Source organism: Nylanderia fulva, unplaced genomic scaffold (genome assembly GCF_048542155.1).
Source record: "Nylanderia fulva isolate GAGA-0341 unplaced genomic scaffold, ASM4854215v1 Scaffold10, whole genome shotgun sequence".
In the NCBI taxonomy this organism is placed as follows: domain Eukaryota; kingdom Metazoa; phylum Arthropoda; class Insecta; order Hymenoptera; family Formicidae; genus Nylanderia; species Nylanderia fulva.
Genome location: NW_028189193.1, coordinates 4,396,756 through 4,419,257, shown reverse-complemented (window position 1 = coordinate 4,419,257; position 22,502 = coordinate 4,396,756). Strand labels below are relative to the sequence as shown.

The 22,502-nt window shown below is 24.3% G+C and overlaps 1 protein-coding gene across 1 annotated transcript; it reads left to right on the top strand.

The window, feature by feature from the left end:
- Positions 1 to 871: 871 nt before the first annotated feature.
- On the top strand, positions 872 to 20,863 carry LOC114932034 (uncharacterized). The gene is made up of 12 exons (XM_085483668.1): positions 872 to 1,135; positions 1,393 to 1,658; positions 3,178 to 3,330; positions 3,489 to 3,744; positions 3,967 to 4,035; positions 4,140 to 4,229; positions 4,404 to 4,492; positions 6,286 to 6,447; positions 6,867 to 7,019; positions 10,841 to 11,002; positions 15,773 to 15,934; positions 20,698 to 20,863. Exons 1-12 carry the CDS (start codon positions 872 to 874, stop codon positions 20,861 to 20,863), a joined length of 1,992 nt encoding a protein of 663 aa, XP_085339794.1.
- The last annotated feature ends 1,639 nt before the right edge of the window (positions 20,864 to 22,502 follow it).

The following is a 22,502-nucleotide window of genomic DNA, read 5'->3' as shown; positions in this document are numbered from 1 at the left end:
TACACATGTTTGATGAAATCATTAATGCTAACTTTGTAATAAAATTTGATAAAATTCTATTTCTAAAAAAAAAAGTTAATAATTATTATTTGTCATTTCTTCCAATATGTAAGAAAAATTATAATATGTTTTAATAACATGAAATATTATCTCTCCATCGACAAGTATCTTCATTCAGAATTATGTTGCATTGGAAGTTTTCAAATGGCATCTTATCTTCTAAACCTAGCATCACTATGTTATTTTATATACTATAATCAAATTTTAAAAACATATTAATATAACTAATTTGAAACAACGAGTATTTTTTAAATAAGATTCTATACTATAAATAAGATTTTATATACAATTATATAAAATTCTTTAAAAATAATATATTTTAAAGTAATATAATATGTATAAAAATTATTTTTGTATAATATTATATTATATCTTTATTATTTCTCAAGAACTATCTAAAAAATTAGATAACATCTCTCTTTTTGCTTTTTATTCTCCCCATAAAAAGAATAATTCCTACTTTACTTAAATTCATTTAATTCACTTAAAATTTACATTTGCTAGAGACGCAATATCATAAGAATTTATATTTTACTTTATAAAATTAAATGTGTATAGATAACAATACCTGAAGGAAATAGCTACCTAATCTAGATTGTTCACTTATTTATCACGTCGTTCGATATACTCGTTAGTTAAATGGCACTTATTTTCTCGCAGTATGAAAGCTACAAAGTTTCGGAGAAACTCTGCAAAAAAGTGTGTAAGAATAATGAGCGCAATCTTTTGGATTATCGTAAAAATTGTCAAAACGTATTCATATTTTGTTTAGAAAAAATATAATTCATTTGTGACAGGTGATTCGAAAATTATGACGAAAACAATACAGGCAGCTCTGTCACCACTATTGATTGTCAGCTCATTCTGCGGCTTGGGCTTCTTCGAAAATCCTCTTGGACTCTCCAGGCCATATTTTACATATTTATATTTCTTTATCACGTGGAGTCTTTACGCATATCTTTTTTACTACCTAGTTTCCACTAGTTACACTGCGTACCTATTCGTGTCTTGGTTTAATATAATTATAATAATCACCGCAATTGTGTCGATGCTTGTCAGTCTCTTTTATTTTAAGGTAAAAATTCACTATTTTATATTCGTGAAAAATGTTAAATCTTATTTATTTAAATACATTTTAATTAAAGGAATTAATTTTCACGATTATAAAAAAAATGGAAATATTTGAGAATTTTTTTATACTTGTATTACATTATTCGTTGCAAACAGAATATATAATATTATTGATTATATATTTATTTATGTGTTGTGTGCATTAATATTATATTTACATATTTATATTATATATTGATGTATTTTTTATTATGTTTCAAGGAATTAAAAATATGTTTACATAAACTTTCCATCATGGATGATACATTGGAAGTGCTCGGAACGCCGAAAGAATATCGACAGCTATACAATTGGGTAATTGGAATAATAATTGGATGGATTACATTGATTTTTCTTACAAATGCGTCTGACAGTTTGTGGTTGAACTACGAATATTTTAGTCTCGCTCGTATCTGTGTTCCTTTTGTAGCAAATCATTTAATTCATGTCAATACTCTCAATATTTTAATGTGGATAACTATCCTAAGGTCAGTATATATATGCATGTTTCAAAATTATTTTACAATGTATAACAAAAATATTTTTTAAAAATAACTGCAATATGAAAAATTGAGATCTAGATTTTTTTAGACAAATTGATATACATATAAATAAAGATTTTTTAATACTACATAAGACGTTTAAGTTGAAATTTAGTCTATTAACAATATTTATTTGAAGAGTATAATGTGTCTTAAGGAACAATAAAATTATATTTTGCATATATACATATATATATAGGTGTCCCATAATTCGCGAATCACCTTTCATGAGCAGAGAATAGAAAATTCATGTATTTTTCTTATATACAATTTGTGTTATTGAAATAATAATAGGACACCTAAACTAAACAAATGACATAAAATGTTGTTAACAAATTTAAAGTTACTTTCATTTTAGTTATTTGGAGTCATCAAAATTGTTAAATTTTAACAGAAATAAATTCAAATAAATTTATTCATACATAAAAAAGTTTTATATTCTTAGAAAAATGATATTTGAAAATATTAATTCCTAGAATTAAAAAAAAATTAGACTTAATTATTAAATTGTTTTAAATATGTTTTAAATTATTTTAATGTGTTTTTTAATGTGATTAAATTGCATTTAATAATTTAATTTTATTTAATAAAGAAAGATTGTATAAATAATTTTGAGGACACAAAATATTATTATATATATGTTATTCCTTTATTGTATATATATACAGGTATATATATATATATACATTCGCGAATCACCTTTCATGGGCAGATAGAGCGTGTTAAACCGAATAGAAAATTCATGTATCATTTTGCAATATTTGCAATAATTATTGAGTTATTGAATTAAAATATCTAAACGAATAAGCAGGTAGAAAGCATTATTTGATCGAGAGGCGGCGTCATGCAACGAGCGGCGACCAATGTAGCGGCGCCGAAAAGTAATATGATACTTTTGATCTAAGCGGCATATAACAAAGAAGTCATCCGACATGCACACCGATTCCGGCCTACTGCTTTCTACTCGCTCATTCGTTTAGATATTTTAGTTAATAACTCAATAATTATTGCGAATATCGCAAAATGATACAGGACTTTTCTATTCGGTTTAACACGCTCTATCTGCCCATGAAAGGTGATTCGCGAATTATGGGACACTATATATATAAGAAATCATATGCAATAATTTATAAAAAATTTATATTAGAAATATTAATAAATTACATATAAAAACTTGAAGCTTCTTAAATTTTAAATTTATTCTTGATTTATAAGAATAAATAATCAAAAAATTTGATTATATATGTATAGATATATATAGGATTGAAGTTTGATCAAATTAATGATAATCTTCGAAAACTGACTAAAGAATGCAAAATAAGTTATATCTAAAGAATATAATTTTATGTCAAATTTAATACAATTTATATTATTTACACGCTTTATTAATACAATAAAAAATAAATAAATAAGATCATAGCTAGATATCGAATTTTTTCCAGCTTTAGTTCTTCATTAACTTCAGATACATTGGATCCAGATTTCAACGAATCAACGAGCATATTCATGATATGTTAGAAAATGAGCGTACCAAAAAGCGAAATAAATTAACCTTGCAATTAATTAATGAGCAAAGAATAGAAGTCAAGGAATATGAGCAGTATATATTGATTTTAAGGTAAATTTGTCAGAAAAATTATTATATATATTATGAAATATTAATTAAATCTTGCATCAATGTTTCTATACACTAACAATAAGTATCCTTTTCTAATCATTTGTGTACATACCCATGACTTATTTTAATTAGAGCGATCTTTTATAATTCAATTTTAGACACGTCCATCTACAACTATGCCTCATATCACGCGAGCTGAACAAAATATTCAGCATATCGATGACGCTTCAAATGGGATGTTACTTTGTGTTATTCGTGGATGTGTGTCGTCATATTTACAGATCATATATTGATATAGATACAGATATTGCTATTGGACAAACTCTTGATAACTTATTTACCTGTGTATGGATAATCGTACATAACGCGAAATTTCTCGCATTAAATCTGATATGTCAAACTATCTGCAATAAGGTAACAGAATAAAATAATTGTCAATACAATATATGTTATAATTAATATAATAATAAAAATTAATATAATAATAAAAATTAAATAATATACATTTTGCTACAATAAGAAATAAAACATAAAAAGCTGCTGTTAAACATTTTTCATCTAAATTACTTGATCATAATCCTTTTGTGTAAATTTTTCGGCATTGTAAATTTTCATTTTGTATCAATGCAATTTTAGACAAACGAGACCATAGCAATTCTTTACAAATTATTCTCTAAAAATCCCGAAGAAGGCTTACGAGAGCAGGTAAATTATTCTCGCATAATTTCATGTAATATTTCAACTTTCAACTATTCCATATATGTATATGTTTGTATCTCATATTTATTAAATCATTCATTTAAATTTAGATTCTACAATTTATACTGCAAATAAAACAAAGAGAGCTAAAATTTTCTGGTATGGGATTCTTCAACTTTGGTTATAACTTCGTTCGAAAGGTATGATCTACGTTGTAGTGTATAAAATTATGAATAAATTAAAATACAAAAAATATTGCGCTTATTTTTAAAGCATTTTAAAATAGTACGAATCTTTCTATAGAATTTTTTTTTCAATTTATGTAGTTTAAGAAGTTGTCCTTTATTTAGATAAAAATAAAATATATTTTTCAGTTCTATGCATCAGTTGTGACTGTTTTGGTGATTATAATACAGATGCATATTCCGAATCCATATCATGACATTCCATCTAACGAAGATAAATAAGCAAACACATAAAAATAAATTATAAAATATATATATATAAATTTTATTCTATATATGTAATAAAAAATATAAATATCAATATACGTCCGTTTCTTACTCTTTCAAATAAATTTTTATTTAAAATGTTATGTAAATGTTTATTTACTATCCATTTATTCATTGTTATTTTTAATTGTTCTAAATATAAAAAATGGCCTATAAAAACTTAAGTACGTATATTTGTACGCATTTGAATTGTAGCTTTATTATGTGTCTTTTAATTATTTTATTCGAAAAACGATTTAATTCGAAAAACATTAGCTTTTGATGAAAGATCAATTCTGTTTAATTTACTTAAGTGCTGGTAAATTTATACATGATGTTTCATCTTCTGACCATGTCGAGGTATTTTTTATTTTACAGTATTACAACGGACATTACGAAAGTAAGTGTACAAGTCAACTTTGACAAGTGCCATGCAAAATATTCAAGCAGTTATACGTCCTGTTTCGATCGTGTTGTGCTTATGCGGACTCGGAGTATTTGAGTATCCTGAGGGTCAACCGAGATTACGTTTTACCATTCTTTACATTTTATTATCATGGCTGTCATATATATACTTCAGTATTAGAGCGATAAAATTTTATGAAAAACTTGAATTAGGCATGCCTATAATAACGATAATTTACATAAGTTGTTCAATAGCATATGTATTGCTTAACTTATTGTATAATAAGGTACGATAGTTTAAAATTTTACAATTATTAAACAAAGTAAAAATTTTTACAAACTTCTTATATATACATATATTCAAAATAAAATATTGCAAAACATCGCGTGATTAAGTTATGAACATAGCATTTGCATCCACATTGAAAATAATATAAATCAAATTAAAAAATGCATTCCAAAATTCACTGTCACTACTGAAATCGACAATATAATATATCTATTTAATGTACGTAATATATAATAAATTTTCAGTAAATTTAAGAACGCAGCCAATTACAAATCAATGCGTTATTGCGTATATATGTTAATGAGAAAACAGATTTGCATTATTTTTAATATAATATATATAAAATAACACATACTAAAATTATATAAAGCATATTTAAATGTAAAATAAATAAATAAATTTAAAATCTAAATAATACAAAAATATACCTATATGATATAATATACAGAATAAATCCAAACTATTTAAACGTAAATATCTAAATATTGTACAAATCTGTTTAACATACAAATATTTTAGAGAGACATTTTATACTTCAATATTCATTATTTGATACAAGTAAATTTGTATATTAATTTACATATTGTAAATATTAAATAATATTGTAAATGTCTTATTTTATGTGCAGTTTTTGAAATATGTATTCCCTTTCTGTATAACGTAATGTTTTTAGAAATTTAAAAGTTGCTTAAACAAGTTAAATATTGTGATTGATACTTTGGAGAAACTTGAAACACCAAACAATTATATAAAACTACGCGTGCGTATTAAATGGCTGCTCATAGGATGGATTGTCTTAGTTTTCTTCTTAAATATACTTGACAGTGTATGTATAGTTGGACATGTTCCCAAGTATTACGCTGTAATAGCCGTATATCAAATGTTTATCCTAAATCATATGTATCATATAGCCATACTCTATGATCTGACATATATGATACTGCTAAGGTATGTATTAATAACATTGCAATATAATAAAACTGAAGTTTTCGCAAAAATAAATACACATATTATTTATATTAAATATTATATAAATTAATTATTCTAAAAGACATCATACTTTCAATACAGATACATCGAATCTCAATTCGAGCACATAAATCAGCATATTCAAAAACTTATGGAGAAAAAGAAACGGCGAGCAAAACATTCCTCGGCGACTTCCAGTTCACTTTTTATTCATCGACAAATGTCTGGCACCGAAACATTTAAGCAAATCATATGGATTTTAATGTAAGTTCAATTAAGAAAGAATATATATTACATATAATACACAATATTCAAACTACATTCAGTAATAATAGAATAAAGTCATGCTAACAAAGATTTAAAAAAATGACATTTATTGCTTTTATTGTGTTTCGAGAGAAAGAAAAATATATTTTTACAACTCCGTAAAATATAGTTATTTGTCAGACAAAAAGAACAGTTGTACATGCATATTTATATTCTGGTAAAGTATATTGCAAAGTTATGCATGTCTTTTGTAAGAACATTTCCGTAATTAAAGAAAAATTTGAGAGTTGCGCGAATATGCATGAAATAAAAATCTATTATATAATAATACATATAATAATGCAAATTTATACAATATATAATTTACTAAATATAATATGCGTATAATGATATCGTATGTCAAATGTATTTTATAGGCATGTACACTTGGAACTGTGCTCGATATCACGTGAATTAAACACAGTATTTGGATTTCAAATGGTGATACAAACGATCGTTTTGCAGATTGCTTCTATACAGTTTGCTACCGTTTTTTATAAAGCATTTTTAGTGATAAACACATACTCGAGGTATCTATTGGCAATGGATATTTTAACTACTATGACTTGGGTTATAATCAACATCATAAAAATCATTACTTTTAATTATATCTGCGAAGGAATTTATACCAAGGTATATAGACTTTTGCACAAAAATATATATAAACAATTATATAATATTTATAATTATATTTCGTTATTTATACACGTCAATAAAATATGTTAACATCGATATATTTATGAAAATAATTCTTTAACTATTTATATTGATGATCAGTTATTATCAGTCAAAGCTCTCGTTTCAGCATCATGTCAAAAGTTATAAGAATAATTAATCTTATTTAGTATATCAAATTGAATGTCAATTTTAATTAATATTAGGCAAGCGGAACCCAGCTGTTTCTTAATAAATTAACAAATCTTAACATGGATGTCGAGACACAAAATAATGTAAGCGACAATTTCTGTTTTATAAGTATGCTTGCACAAGATTTTTAACATTTCTAATTATACAATTATTTATAGATTATGCAGTTTCTATTACAATTATTACAAAAACCACTTAGAATTTCCGGACTTGGACTTTATTTTTATGGCTATAAGTGCATAATACAGGTCTGTGGAGTTATTTAGATAATTATAACATGATTATCAGTATCCAAAAAACAAACTTCTACATTTTTAGTTATAATTTAAGTATCAAAAATAAAATATTTATTATAAGAAATATATATATTAATAATATATATTATTTCATTAAAGTTTCTTTAATAGTCAAATAATCAAATTTTATAAATAGATAGAACTTGATATAAAAATTAATCGTTCTTTCAGCTTGTAGGAAACATTGCCACAATCGCAATAATTGTTATACAAAACACAAACATTTAAAAAATATCAAAAAGCATTATGTTATTTTAAAAATGAGGAAATGGTATCTGAAAATGCAAATATGTAATTATATTTTAATTTATGCTGCAACGATGCTTTCAAATGCACGATTTAAAGTCAATGTTTATATTGAACAATGGCTATTTTATAAAATGTATCAAGTTTATAAAAAAAAAACCATAAAAATACTTGTAAAATGATGTCATATATATGCGATACTATATTTTTCTTATTTTAATACAAATCATTTATGTACTATCAATTTTTAGTTTTATAGTACTTCATTGTAATTCGAAATATATTGTTAGTTTATTTTACAAAGAATTTTCTTTTTTCTCATAGATCTCCTTTAATCTGCATAAGTGCAGATAATACATTAATAAAAATTATTAAGAAATGTATATCTTCTCAAAACTATGTATCAAAGTCGAAGTCTTTATGATCTCACAGACAATTGACAACAAAGTAAGTTCTCAGTTTAGATCTCATTGACAGTTTAGTATAAAAACGATCGAAATTTTAATTATTTTTGTTTAAACTTTAAGCGGCATCATAAAAATAATTGCTTTGAATAATATCTCCGACGGAATTTCTATCAAAATATACATATTCTCTAATATTTGTAAATAGACTTTCTATTATTTACAACTTTATGACATCAAGAGAATATGTCGATATATGTAGATCTTTAAATACATATTTTGGTTATTCTCACGTTGAGTGTAATAAATTAAATTGCTTCTTGAATACCATTTTAAAAGCTGCAAAAAAATTAAAATTCAATGAATTTAACAAATTTAATCAAATTTAATTAATATTAAACCAACAGAACCGAACTTTTTCTCAATACATTGACCAACCTTACTTTTAACATTGAAACGCAAGAGAACGTAAGTAATACGATTTTAATAATGTGTATGCTTATATTCCATTACTAATTGTAAAATTATTTATAAATTATGCAATTTTTTCTTGCAATTGTTACGAAAGTTATTAAGAATTTCAGCACTGGGGTTTTACTATTTCGGTTATAACTTTGTAAAGTAGATTTGTTTTAAAGATAATTATAATGTAATAATAATAATAATAATAATAAGTGACACTTTGTAAATTCATAATCTGATTAAATTTTACAAGTAGCTAATAAAAATAAAATATTTTTATTATTATTTAACATTATAATATACAATTTTTTTATCGAAAATGTACACATACATATATCAACAGACATGTTAAAAATATATATATACATATATAAAACATAAATAGATAAGATAATTTATTTCCAATTTGGGACAAATACTACATCTAATTATAATAATGATATTATTAGCAAAGCAATAAAAGAAATACGTTAAACAATTATAAAATTTTGACAAAAAGCTAATAATATTTATAAACGCGAAACATTTTTTCCCGCTTTTTTCACTACAATTCAAAGTAATTTAGCTGTTTCACTCTTAGAAAGACAACTTCATTTGCAGTTGATCGATTTCTTTTAATCTACATAAGTACTAACGCAAATTATTGCCAATTTTAAATAATTGTTAGCTGTCCAATTATTATACATATATCAATTAATATAGATTTTATTATTTCACATTATCATGATCAACTAATTTTACTTCATAACTGAGTTCCTAGTTAAATTCCGCGAAGAAGTCATGAAGAATGTTCAAGCGGCAATATCTTCCCTTTTAATTGTGTTGTTTTTATGTGGATTCGGGGTGTTTGAATATCCTCAAAGTCAAGCAAAATTATGTTTAAGCATCATTTACACTTTGATAAAATGGTTGCTTCACATTTATTTGATCATTAAAGCAAAGACAATTTGCCTAATATTAAAAACTGATATTCTTGTCACTGCTGAAATTACTTTAATTTTCGGAGTGTTGTACATGGTGCTTACTTTCTATTATATTGAGGTATGCTTATTTGACGTAATCATTAAAAAATGATTTCCTTATTTTCTCACGTACACTTGCAATCTAAATTAATAAGAAAATCATGTGGTTGTATTAAAAGCCTCTTTCAAAATGTCTCAAATTCAAGTCTAAGTTTAATCACGCAGAACACCATATAAAACATCTAAATATTTTTCTTTAATACGTCATTCATTTTAAATTTGCAACAACACATAATGACAAATTATTGTTAAATTTATGGAAAAAAATTTTTTGCGTCATATCATGTTATGGGATTCACTTATAAAATAAATCAACAAAAAATATTACAAATTTAAGAAATATAATTACAATCCGTTTTTTTTTGCAGCAAAGCTTTCAATAATAATTTTATATTTCTTTAAAATAAAATAAAAATATTAATATCTAACTGCAAGCTTTTAAAAGATATATTAATATTGCACTAATATTTAAATATTATTATATATTTCACATTTTAGATTATATATTTGTATATTATATATAAATACTATATTATCTAATATTAATATAAATATCTTTGTATTTATAATTTGTTTTATAATATATAAATATGTATTTGTGTGTATTGTAATATACCTATCTCTTTCAGAAATTTAAAGATTGCCTGAATAGATTAAGTATTGTGAACGAGACATTAAAGAAGCTTGGAACGCAGAATAATTATATAAAATTGCGCAAACAAATTATATGGCTGATTATTGGATGGATTATTTCGGCCATTTTCATGAATATAATCAGTTATCTATGGTTCTCTCTACACATGTCAGAATCTGATACCGTAATAGCCATATACTTGTCAACAATTTTAAACCATTCGTATCAAATCAATTTAATTTATGATTTACATTATATGATACTATTAAGGTTTGTATTTATAACATTGCAATGTAATAAAGATAATTTTTAATAAAACACAAAATTGTCAACTTCACATTGAAATGTCATTAATGAATCAGACAGAATAAAAGACGCAAATTAATAAGAAATTACATTTTATTTTCGCATTCCATGCAGATATATAGCAAATCAATTTGAACATGTTAACCAACATATTCAGAAATTAACAGAGCTAAAAAAACAACAAGTAAGACATGCTTGGGCAACATCCACTTCGCCATTTATGAAGCGTCAGATGGCCGGTACCGAAACCTCTAAGCACATCATATGGCTTCTAATGTAAGAATAATCAAAAGCTTCTAAATTAAAATTATATTAAATGCAGTAACAGCTTTCAAATTGCCTACTACGATAATAATAACAATTGTAGTAAGAAATTTATATACACATATACTATAAATTTATATGCTTGAGAAAAGACATTAATTACTGTTACTTGAAGCACACACACACACACACACACACATATATATATATATATATATGTATGTATATATATACATATTCACATAATTTTGCAAAATTTTGTAACCTCTTACTGATATACAATATAAAAATTCAGTGAAATAAAAAATATATGTAATGTGCCATGGAATTTTAAAATAATTAATTTTATAAAAAAGATATTATGTAACTATGATAAAAAATTGAAACTTGTATATCAATGATGTTAAATATATTATTCATTAAACACATTTTACAGGCATGTTCATCGCGAATTGTGCACGATATCTCATAAATTAAGTGTGGTATTTGGATTGCAAATGGTAATGCAAGTTATAGTATTTCGACAATCAACAGTTCAGCTTATTTATGAATATTATGAAACAATCACGACAGTAAGTGTCAAAACTACGTATCAATTAGCGATATATACTTCTGATAATTACGGATGGATTACATTTAATGTCATCAAAATGATTGCCTTTAATTATATCTGCGAGGAACTTAACACTAAGGTACACAAATTTATACAAAATACTATACAATCAAATAACTATAATAAAATAATAATAATATGTGAAAAAATTACATATATTTATGTTAAAAAATGTGCTTTTTTTTTAGTCATTTATTTTAAAATACAGTTACTCAAAATTTTTTCAAATTTTAAATTATTCGAAAAATATAATAATTTTCCTATAGCTTATTTTAATCCATGTATGTGTATATACATTATATAAATAAAAGAATTATATTGTAACATTAGGCAAATAGAACCGAGTTATTTCTGAACAGATTAACAAATCTTCTCTTTGACATCGAAACACAAGAAAATGTAAGCAATATACAGTAATTTAAATATATGTATGTTTACGCAAAATTTAGCATTTTAATTAACTATTTACAGATCATGCAATTTCTATTGCAAATATTACAGAGGCCATTAAAAATCTCAGGACTTGGATTTTTCTATTTCGGTCATAAATTCACCCTTGAGGTGTGTAGTTATTTTCCAATAAATCACTTTAATTAACTTAATTTTAGATAAATTCATCAAAAATTAAATTTTAAGTTTAAAAAATATAAATTTATTTAAATAACTAAATATTTGTCATACAATAATATATTGTAAAGAAATGCAAATAATATATTTAAAAAAACAATTTTTTTAGTGTATAAATTACATTGGGACAATCATAATATTTGCGCTTCAATCACAACCTTACAGAGATACTATCAAGTAAAAAGCAGAATGTTGTAAATATTATTTGAATTAATGTGTACTTTTTATTGTTGTATTTCCATAATCTTATATTAATTATTTATAATAATTTCATTAGTATTAATCAAAATGAATGCTATCACATATCTCGTTTGCTATGCAATTGTCAAATTTATGACACGTATATAATGCTGTCTTATATACTTTAATATTTTATTATTTACATTTGCTTGGAACTAAGCATTTTTATAGCCTTTATAACAATTGTTTTTGCAGTGTTTAAGAAGAAAATATTAACATATAATTATAATAAATGTGCATATTCGTTATTTTATAAAATTTTAGATAATAGTTATGTACAAACTTTCGAGTAAAATAATAATCAAAAAAATGAATTGTATTAATATTGTAAATATATATTTGTTCCACATTAAAAATAAGCGACCCGTTAATCTTGCTAAATCGACCGTGTAGCTTCCGTGTAAACAAATCGATTATTTTTATCATAAGTGTATCTTAATAAAACTACAAAAATCTACTATTACCAAGTGGTGCAATTAATGCAACCATCAGTTCACACTCAAACCGGTATACCATGATTAAGAATATTCAAGCAGTTTTAAAACCGTTTCTGATAATTAGTTACGTGTGCGGTTTAAGGATTATCGAATTCCAAACTGTTCCAAGATTGTGGTTCAACCTGCTATATATATTATTTTTTTGGTTAATTTATTTCCTTCTTTTAATATATACAGTCTCTTCTTATCTTCTACATTGCTTTCCTATAGGTTACCATATTTGGTTTTACTATAATGTATTTATAACGTTAATAACAATTACATATGGAGTGTATTACAATAAGGTATGACAAATTTAGCTTATGATTCACTCATAATAAATAATATTTTTAATCGTATTTTAATTATGGCTAAAATAATTTAATTCATTATGTGGTGAAGTAAGCTAACTAGACATAATACATAATCTTCATTTAACTAAATAAAATGCTATGAAAAAAGTAAAATGTTTTATGCCTTCGTATAATATATATTATAAAAAAATTCTTTTTTGATAGATATATTTGACACAACTATTTAAAAAAAAAATATATATATATATATATATATATAAAGAGAGAGAGAGGGAGAGAAGAGAATATTTGAAAAAGCAATTTAACTTTTCCAAAATACGATAATTTTAGATTATTAACATTAACAAGTTTGTAATAAGATAAAAAATTATAGATTTATAAAACTGTAAAATTAAATTTTTTAATAATCTTTAGTTATTTATTTATTGTGAATTTTCTTACAGAAATTTAGAAGATGCATAAAAAAAATCGCTATTATCGACGATACTTTAGAACAACTTGGAGTGACGGCAAATTATCATAACATACGCAAGAAAATGATATGGCTCATGTTAGGAATGGTATATAATAATGGTATATAATATATATATATATATATATATATATAATATATATATATATATATATATATATATAGTTATGTGTGTGTGCCATAAAATCTTAAAAAAAATTTATAGAGAAGATTACAACTATGATAAAAATTTGAAATTGCAAATTTATGATGTTAAATATATTATTCATTCTACACATTTTGCAAGCATCATAATTCATCGCAAATTAATCTCGATATCGCATGATTTAAGTGCGATATTTGGACTTCAAATAATGATGCAAACAGCATACTACCAATTATCTGCATTTAGTATAATAATGGTATTATTAGCAAAGCCATAGAAGAAATACATTTAAAAATTATATAAATTTGACAGAAAACTAATAAAATTTACAAGCGCAAAACATTTTTTCCCGCTTTTTTCACTACAATTCAAAGTAATTTAGCTGTTTCACTCTTAGAAAGACAACTTCATTTGCAGTTGATCGATTTCTTTTAATCTACATAAGTACTAACGCAAATTATTGCTAATTTTAAAAAATTGTCAGTTGTCCAATTATTATACATATATCTATTAATATAAATTTTAGTATTTTACATTATCATGATCAACTAATTTTCCTACATAACTGAGTTCCTAGTTACATTCCGCGAAGAAGTCGTCATGAAGAATGTTCAAGCGGCAATATCTCCACTTTTAATTGTATTGTTTTTATGTGGATTCGGGGTGTTTGAATATGCTCAAAGTCGAGCAAAATTATATTTAAGCATCTTTTATATTCTGATAAAATGGTTGCTTCACATTTATTTTATCATTAAAGCAGAGATAATTTGCCAAACATTCAAAATTGATTTTTATGTCGCTGCTGAAATAACTTTAATTATCGGAGTGTTGTACATGGTCCTTACTATCTACTATGATAAGGTATGCTAATATGATGTAATCATTAAAAAAAGATTTTATTTATTTTGTCACGTACACTTGCAACCTAAATTAATAAAAAAATCATGTGGTTGTATTATAAGCCTATTTTAAAAATGTCTCAAATTCAAGTCAAAGTTTAGTCACGCAGAACACGATATAAAATATTTTTCTTTAATACGTCATTTATTTTAAATTTGCAACAACACACAATGACAAAGTATTGTTAAGTTTATGGAAAAATATTTTTTGCGTCATATCATGTTATGGGATTCACTTATAAAATAAATCAACAAAAATATTACAAATTTAAAAAATATAATTACAATCCGTTTTTTTGCAGCAAAGCTTTCAATAATAATTTTATATTTCTTTAAAATAAAATAAAAATATTAGTATCTAACTGCAAGCTTTTAGAAGATATATTAATATTACACTAATATTTAAATATTTTTAATTGCTATTTCACATTTTGGATTAAATATTTGTATATTACATATAAATATATATATCATCTAAAATATTAATATAAATATCTTTGTCTTTATAATGTATTGGTTGTTTTAAAATATATAAATTTGTATTGTAATGTACCTATTTTTTTCAGAAATTTAAAGATTGTCTAAATAGATTAAATATTGTGAACGAGACATTAAAGAAGCTTGGAACGCAGAATAATTATATAAAACTGCGCAAACAAATTATATGGCTGATTATTGGATGGATCATTTTGAGCATTATCATGAATATAATCAGTTACCTATGGTTCTGTGTACGCATCTCAGAATCTCATACCGTAATGGCCATATGCTTGGCAATAATTTTTAACCTTCCGTATCAAACCATAATAATTTATGATTTACATTATATGATATTACTAAGGTTTGTACATATAACATTGCAATGTAATAAAAATTATTTTTAATAGAACACAAAATTATCAACTTGAAATTGAATTATCATTAATGAAACAGAATAATGTAAAAAAAGTTCGTAAATTGATTATAAATAACATTTTGTTTTCGCATTCCATGCAGATATATAGGAAATCAATTTCAACATGTCAACCAACATATTCAAAATACAACGGAGTTGAAGAAACAACAAGTAAGACATGCTTGGGCAACATCCACTTCGCCCTTTATGAAGCGTCAGATGGCCGGTACCGAAACCTCTAAGCACAACATATGGCTTTTAATGTAAGAATAATCAAAAGCTTCTAAAAATGCAGTAGCAGCTTTCAAATTACCTACTGCGATAATAATAACAATTGTAGTAAGAGATTTATATATACATATATTTTAAATTTACATACTTGAAAAACGACATTAATTACTGATACTAATTTGAAGCGCGCTCGCGCCACACACACACGTGTGTGTGTACATATAAAAAAATTATGTGAATATATATATATTCACATAATTTTGCAAAATTTTGTTACAAATATAAAAATATTTCCTTACAAATATAAAATAATTCAGTAAAATAAAAAATATATGTAATGTGCCATGGAATCTTAAAAAATTAATTTTATAAAAAGGATATTACGTAACTATGATAAAAATTTGAAACTTGTAAGTCTATGATGTTAAATATATTATTCATTAAACACATTTTGCAGGCATGTTCATCGCGAATTGTGCTCGATATCGCATAAATTAAGTGCGATATTTGGATTGCAAATGGTAATGCAAATTATTGTATTTCGAACTTATACAGTCCAGCTTATTTATGAATTTTATGAAACATATACGATGGTAAGTGGCAAAGCTACGTATCTATTAGCAATAAATATTTCTGATAATTACATATGGGCCACAATTAATGTCGTCAAAATGATTGCCTTTAATTATATCTGCGAGGAACTTAGCGCTAAGGTACACAAATTTACACAAAATACTATACAATTAAATAATTATAATAAAATAATAATCAAATGTGAAGAAATTACATATATTTATGTTCAAAAATGTGCTCTTTTTGGGGCATTTATTTTAAAATACAGTTGCTCAAAATTTTTCCATATTCTAAATTATTCGAAAAATATAATAATTCTCCTATAGCTTATTTTGATCCATGTATGTGTATATACATTATATAATTAAAAAAATTATATTGTAACATTAGGCAAATAGAACAGAGTTATTTCTGAATAAATTAACAAATCTCCTCTTTGACATCGAAACACAAAAAAATGTAAGCAATATACAATAATTTAAATATATGTATGTTTACGCAAAATTTAGCATTTTAATTAACTATTTACAGATCATGCAATTTCTATTGCAAATATTACAGAGGCCATTACAAATCTCAGGACTTGGATTTTTCTATTTCGGTCATAAATTCACCCTTGAGGTGTGTAGTTATTTTGCAATAAATCACTTCAATTAACTTAATTTTAGATAAATTCATCAAAAATTAAATTTTAAGTTTAAAAAATATTAATTTATTTAAATAATTAAATATTTGTCATACAATAATATATTGTAAAGAAATGCGAATAATATATTTTAAAAAACAATTTTTTCAGTGTATAAATTACATTGGGACAACCATAATATTTGCGCTTCAATCACAACCCTACAGAGATACTATCAAGTAAAAAGCAGAATGTTGTAAATATTATTTGAATTAATGTGTACTTTTTATTGTTGTATTTCCATAATCTTATATTAATTATTTATAATAATTTCATTAGTATTAATCAAAATGAATGCTATCACATATCTCGTTTGCTATGCAATTGTCATATTTATGACACGTATATAATGCTGTCTTATATACTTTAATATTTTATTATTTACATTTGCTTGGAACTAAGCATTTTTATAGCCTTTATAACAATTGTTTTTGCAGTGTTTAAGGAGAAAATATTAGCATATAATTATAATAAATGTGCATATTCGTTATTTTATAAAATTTTAGATAATAGTTATGTACAAACTTTCGAGTAAAATAATAATCAAAAAAATGAATTGTATTAATATTGTAAATATATATTTGTTCCACATTAAAAATAAGCGACCCGTTAATCTTGCTAAATCGACCGTGTAGCTTCCGTGTAAACAAACCGATTATTTTTATCATAAGTGTATCTTAATAAAACTACAAAGATCTACTATTACCAAGTGGTGCAATTAATGCAACCATCAGTTCACACTCAAACCGGTATACCATGATTAAGAATATTCAAGCAGTTTTAAAACCGTTTCTGATAATTAGTTACGTGTGCGGTTTAATGATTATCGAATTTCAAACTGTTCCAAAATTGTGGTTCAACCTGCTATATATATTATTTTTTTGGTTAATTTATTTCCTTCTTTTAATATATACAGTCTCTCCTTATCTTCTACATTGCTTTCCTATAGGTTACCATATTTGGTTTTACTTTAATATATTTATAACGTTAATAACAATTACATATGGAGTGTATTACAATAAGGTATGACAAATTTAGCTTATGATTCATTCATAATAAATAATATTTTTAATCGTATTTTAATTATGGCTAAAATAATTTAATTCATTATGTGGTGAAGTAAGCTAATTAGACATAATACATAATCTTCATTTAACTAAATAAAATGCTATGAAAAAAGTAAAATGTTTTATGCCTTCGTATAATATATATTATAAAAAAATTCTTTTTTGATAGATATATTTGACTTAACTATTTAAAAAAAAAAAATATATATATATATATATATATATAAAGAGAGAGAGAGAGGGAGAGAGAGAATATTTGAAAAAGCAATTTAACTTTTCCAAAATACGATAATTTTAGATTATTAACATTAACAAGTTTGTAATAAGATAAAAAATTATAGATTTATAAAACTGTAAAATTAAATTTTTTAATAATCTTTAGTTATTTATTTATTGTGTATTTTCTTACAGAAATTTAGAAAATGCATAAAAAAAATCGCTATTATCGACAATACTTTAGAACAACTTGGAGTGACGGCAAATTATCATAACATACGCAAGAAAATGATATGGCTCATGTTAGGATGGTATATAATAATGGTATATAATATATATATATATATATATATATTTATATTTATATGTGTGTGTGTGTGCCATAAAATCTTAAAAAAAATTTATAGAGAAGATTACAACTATGATAAAAATTTGAAATTGCAAATTTATGATGTTAAATATATTATTCAATCTACACATTTTGCAAGCATCATAATTCATCGCAAATTAATCTCGATATCGCATGATTTAAGTGCGATATTTGGACTTCAAATAATGATGCAAACAGCATACTACCAATTATCTGCATTTAGTATAATAATGGTATTATTAGCAAAGCCATAGAAGAAATACATTTAAAAATTATATAAATTTGACAGAAAACTAATAAAATTTACAAGCGCAAAACATTTTTTCCCGCTTTTTTCACTACAATTCAAAGTAATTTAGCTGTTTCACTCTTAGAAAGACAACTTCATTTGCAGTTGATCGATTTCTTTTAATCTACATAAGTACTAACGCAAATTATTGCTAATTTTAAAAAATTGTCAGTTGTCCAATTATTATACATATATCTATTAATATAAATTTTAGTATTTTACATTATCATGATCAACTAATTTTCCTACATAACTGAGTTCCTAGTTACATTCCGCGAAGAAGTCGTCATGAAGAATGTTCAAGCGGCAATATCTCCACTTTTAATTGTATTGTTTTTATGTGGATTCGGGGTGTTTGAATATGCTCAAAGTCGAGCAAAATTATATTTAAGCATCTTTTATATTCTGATAAAATGGTTGCTTCACATTTATTTTATCATTAAAGCAGAGATAATTTGCCAAACATTCAAAATTGATTTTTATCTCGCTGGTGAAACAACTTTAATTATCGGAGTGTTGTACATGGTCCTTACTTTCTATTATGATAAGGTATGCTAATTTGATGTAATCATTAAAAAAAGATTTTTTTTATTTTGTCACGTACACTTGCAATATAAATTGATAAGAAAATCATGTATTGTATTATAAGCCTATTTTAAAAATGTCTCAAATTCAAGTCAAAGTTTAGTCACGCAGAACACGATATAAAATATTTTTCTTTAATACGTCATTCATTTTAAATTTGCAATAACACACAATGACAAATTATTGTTAAGTTTAATTAAAGAAAAATATTTTTTGCGTCATATCATGTTATGGGATTCACTTATAAAATAAATCAACAAAAAATATTACAAATTTAAGAAATATAATTACTTTCCGTTTTTTTTGCAGCAAAGCTTTCAATAATAATTTTATATTTCTTTGAAATAAAATAAAAATATTAGTATCTATAACTGCAAGCTTTTCAAAGATATATTAATATTACACTAATATTTAAATATTTTTAATTGCTATTTCACATTTTGGATTATATATTTGTATATTACATATAAATATATATATCATCTAAAATATTAATATAAATATCTTTGTCTTTATAATGTATTGGTTGTTTTAAAATATATAAATTTGTATTGTAATGTACCTATTTATTTCAGAAATTTAAAGATTGTCTAAATAGATTAAATATTGTGAACGAGACATTAAAGAAGCTTGGAACGCAGAATAATTATATAAAACTGCGCAAACAAATTATATGGCTGATTATTAAATGGATCATTTTGAGCATTATCATGAATATAATCAGTTACCTATGGTTCTGTGTACGCATCTCAGAATCTCATACCGTAATGGCCATATGCTTGGCAATAATTTTTAACCTTCCGTATCAAACCGTAATAATTTATGATTTACATTATATGATATTACTAAGGTTTGTACATATAACATTGCAATGTAATAAAAATTATTTTTAATAGCACACAACACAAAATTATCAAATTGAAATTGAATTATCATTAATGAAACAGAATAATGTAAAAAAAATTCGTAAATTGATTATAAATAACATTTTGTTTTCGCATTCCATGCAGATATATAGGAAATCAATTTCAACATGTCAACCAACATATTCAAAAATTAACGGAGTTGAAGAAACAACAAGTAAGACATGCTTGGGCAACATCCACTTCGCCCTTTATGAAGCGTCAGATGACCGGTACCGAAACCTCTAAGCACAACATATGGCTTTTAATGTAAGAATAATCAAAAGCTTCTAAAAATGCAGTAGCAGCTTTCAAATTACCTACTGCGATAATAATAACAATTGTAGTAAGAGATTTATATATACATATATTTTAAATTTACATACTTGAAAAACGACATTAATTACTGATACTAATTTGAAGCGCGCGCGCGCATTCACACACACACACTCACACGTGTGTGTGTATATATAAAAAAATTATGTGAATATATATATATATATATATATATATATATATGTATATATATACACATAATTTTGCAAAATTTTGTTACAAATATAAAAAAATTCCCCTACAAATATAAAATAATTCAGAAAATAAAAAAATATATGTAATGTGCCATGTGGAATCTTAAAAAATTAATTTTATAAAGAGGATATTACGTAACTATGATAAAAATTTAAAACTTGTAAGTCTATGATGTTAAATATATTACTCATTAAACACATTTTGCAGGCATGTTCATCGCGAATTGTGCTCGATATCGCATAAATTAAGTGCGATATTTGGATTGCAAATGGTAATGCAAATTATTGTATTTCGAACTTATACAGTCCTGCTTATTTATGAATTTTATGAAACATTTACGATGATAAGTGGCAAAGCTACGTATCAATTAGTAATAAATATTTCTGATAATTACCTATGGGCCACAATTAATGTCGTCAAAATGATTGCCTTTAATTATATCTGCGAGGAACTTAGCGCTAAGGTACACAAATTTACACAAAATACTATACAATCAAATAACTATAATAAAATAATAATAATATTTTAAAAAATTACATATTTTTATGTTAAAAAATGAGCTTTTTTTTTAGTCATTTATTTTAAAATACAGTTACTCAAAATTTTTTCAAATTTTGAATTATTCGAAAAATATAATAATTCTCCTATAGCTTATTTTGATCCATGTATGTGTATATACATTATATAATTAAAAGAATTATATTGTAACATTAGGCAAATAGAACCGAGTTATTTCTGAATAGATTAACAAATCTACTCTTTGACGTCGAAACACAAGAAAATGTAAGCAATATACAGTAATTTAAATACATGTACGTTTACGCAAAATTCAGCATTTTAATTAACTATTTACAGATCATGCAATTTCTATTGCAAATATTACAGAGGCCATTAAAAATCTCAGGACTTGGATTTTTCTATTTCGGTCATAAATTCACCCTTGAGGTGTGTAGTTATTTTTTAATAAATCACTTTAATTAACTTAATTTTAGATAAATTCATCAAAAATTAAATTTTAAGTTTAAAAAATATAAATTTATTTAAATAACTAAATATTTGTCATACAATAATATATTGTAAAGAAATGCGAATAATATAATATATTAAAAAAAACAATTTTTTCAGTGTATAAATTACATTGGGACAACCATAATATTTGCGCTTCAATCACAACCCTACAGAGATACTACCAAGTAAAAAGCAGAATGTTGTAAATATTATTTGAATTAATGTGTACTTTTTATTGTTGTACTTCCACAATCTTATATTAATTATTTATAATAATTTCATTAGTATGAATCAAAATAAATGCTATCACATACCTCGTTTGCTATGCAATTGTCAAATTTATGACACGTATATAATGCTGTCTTATATACTTT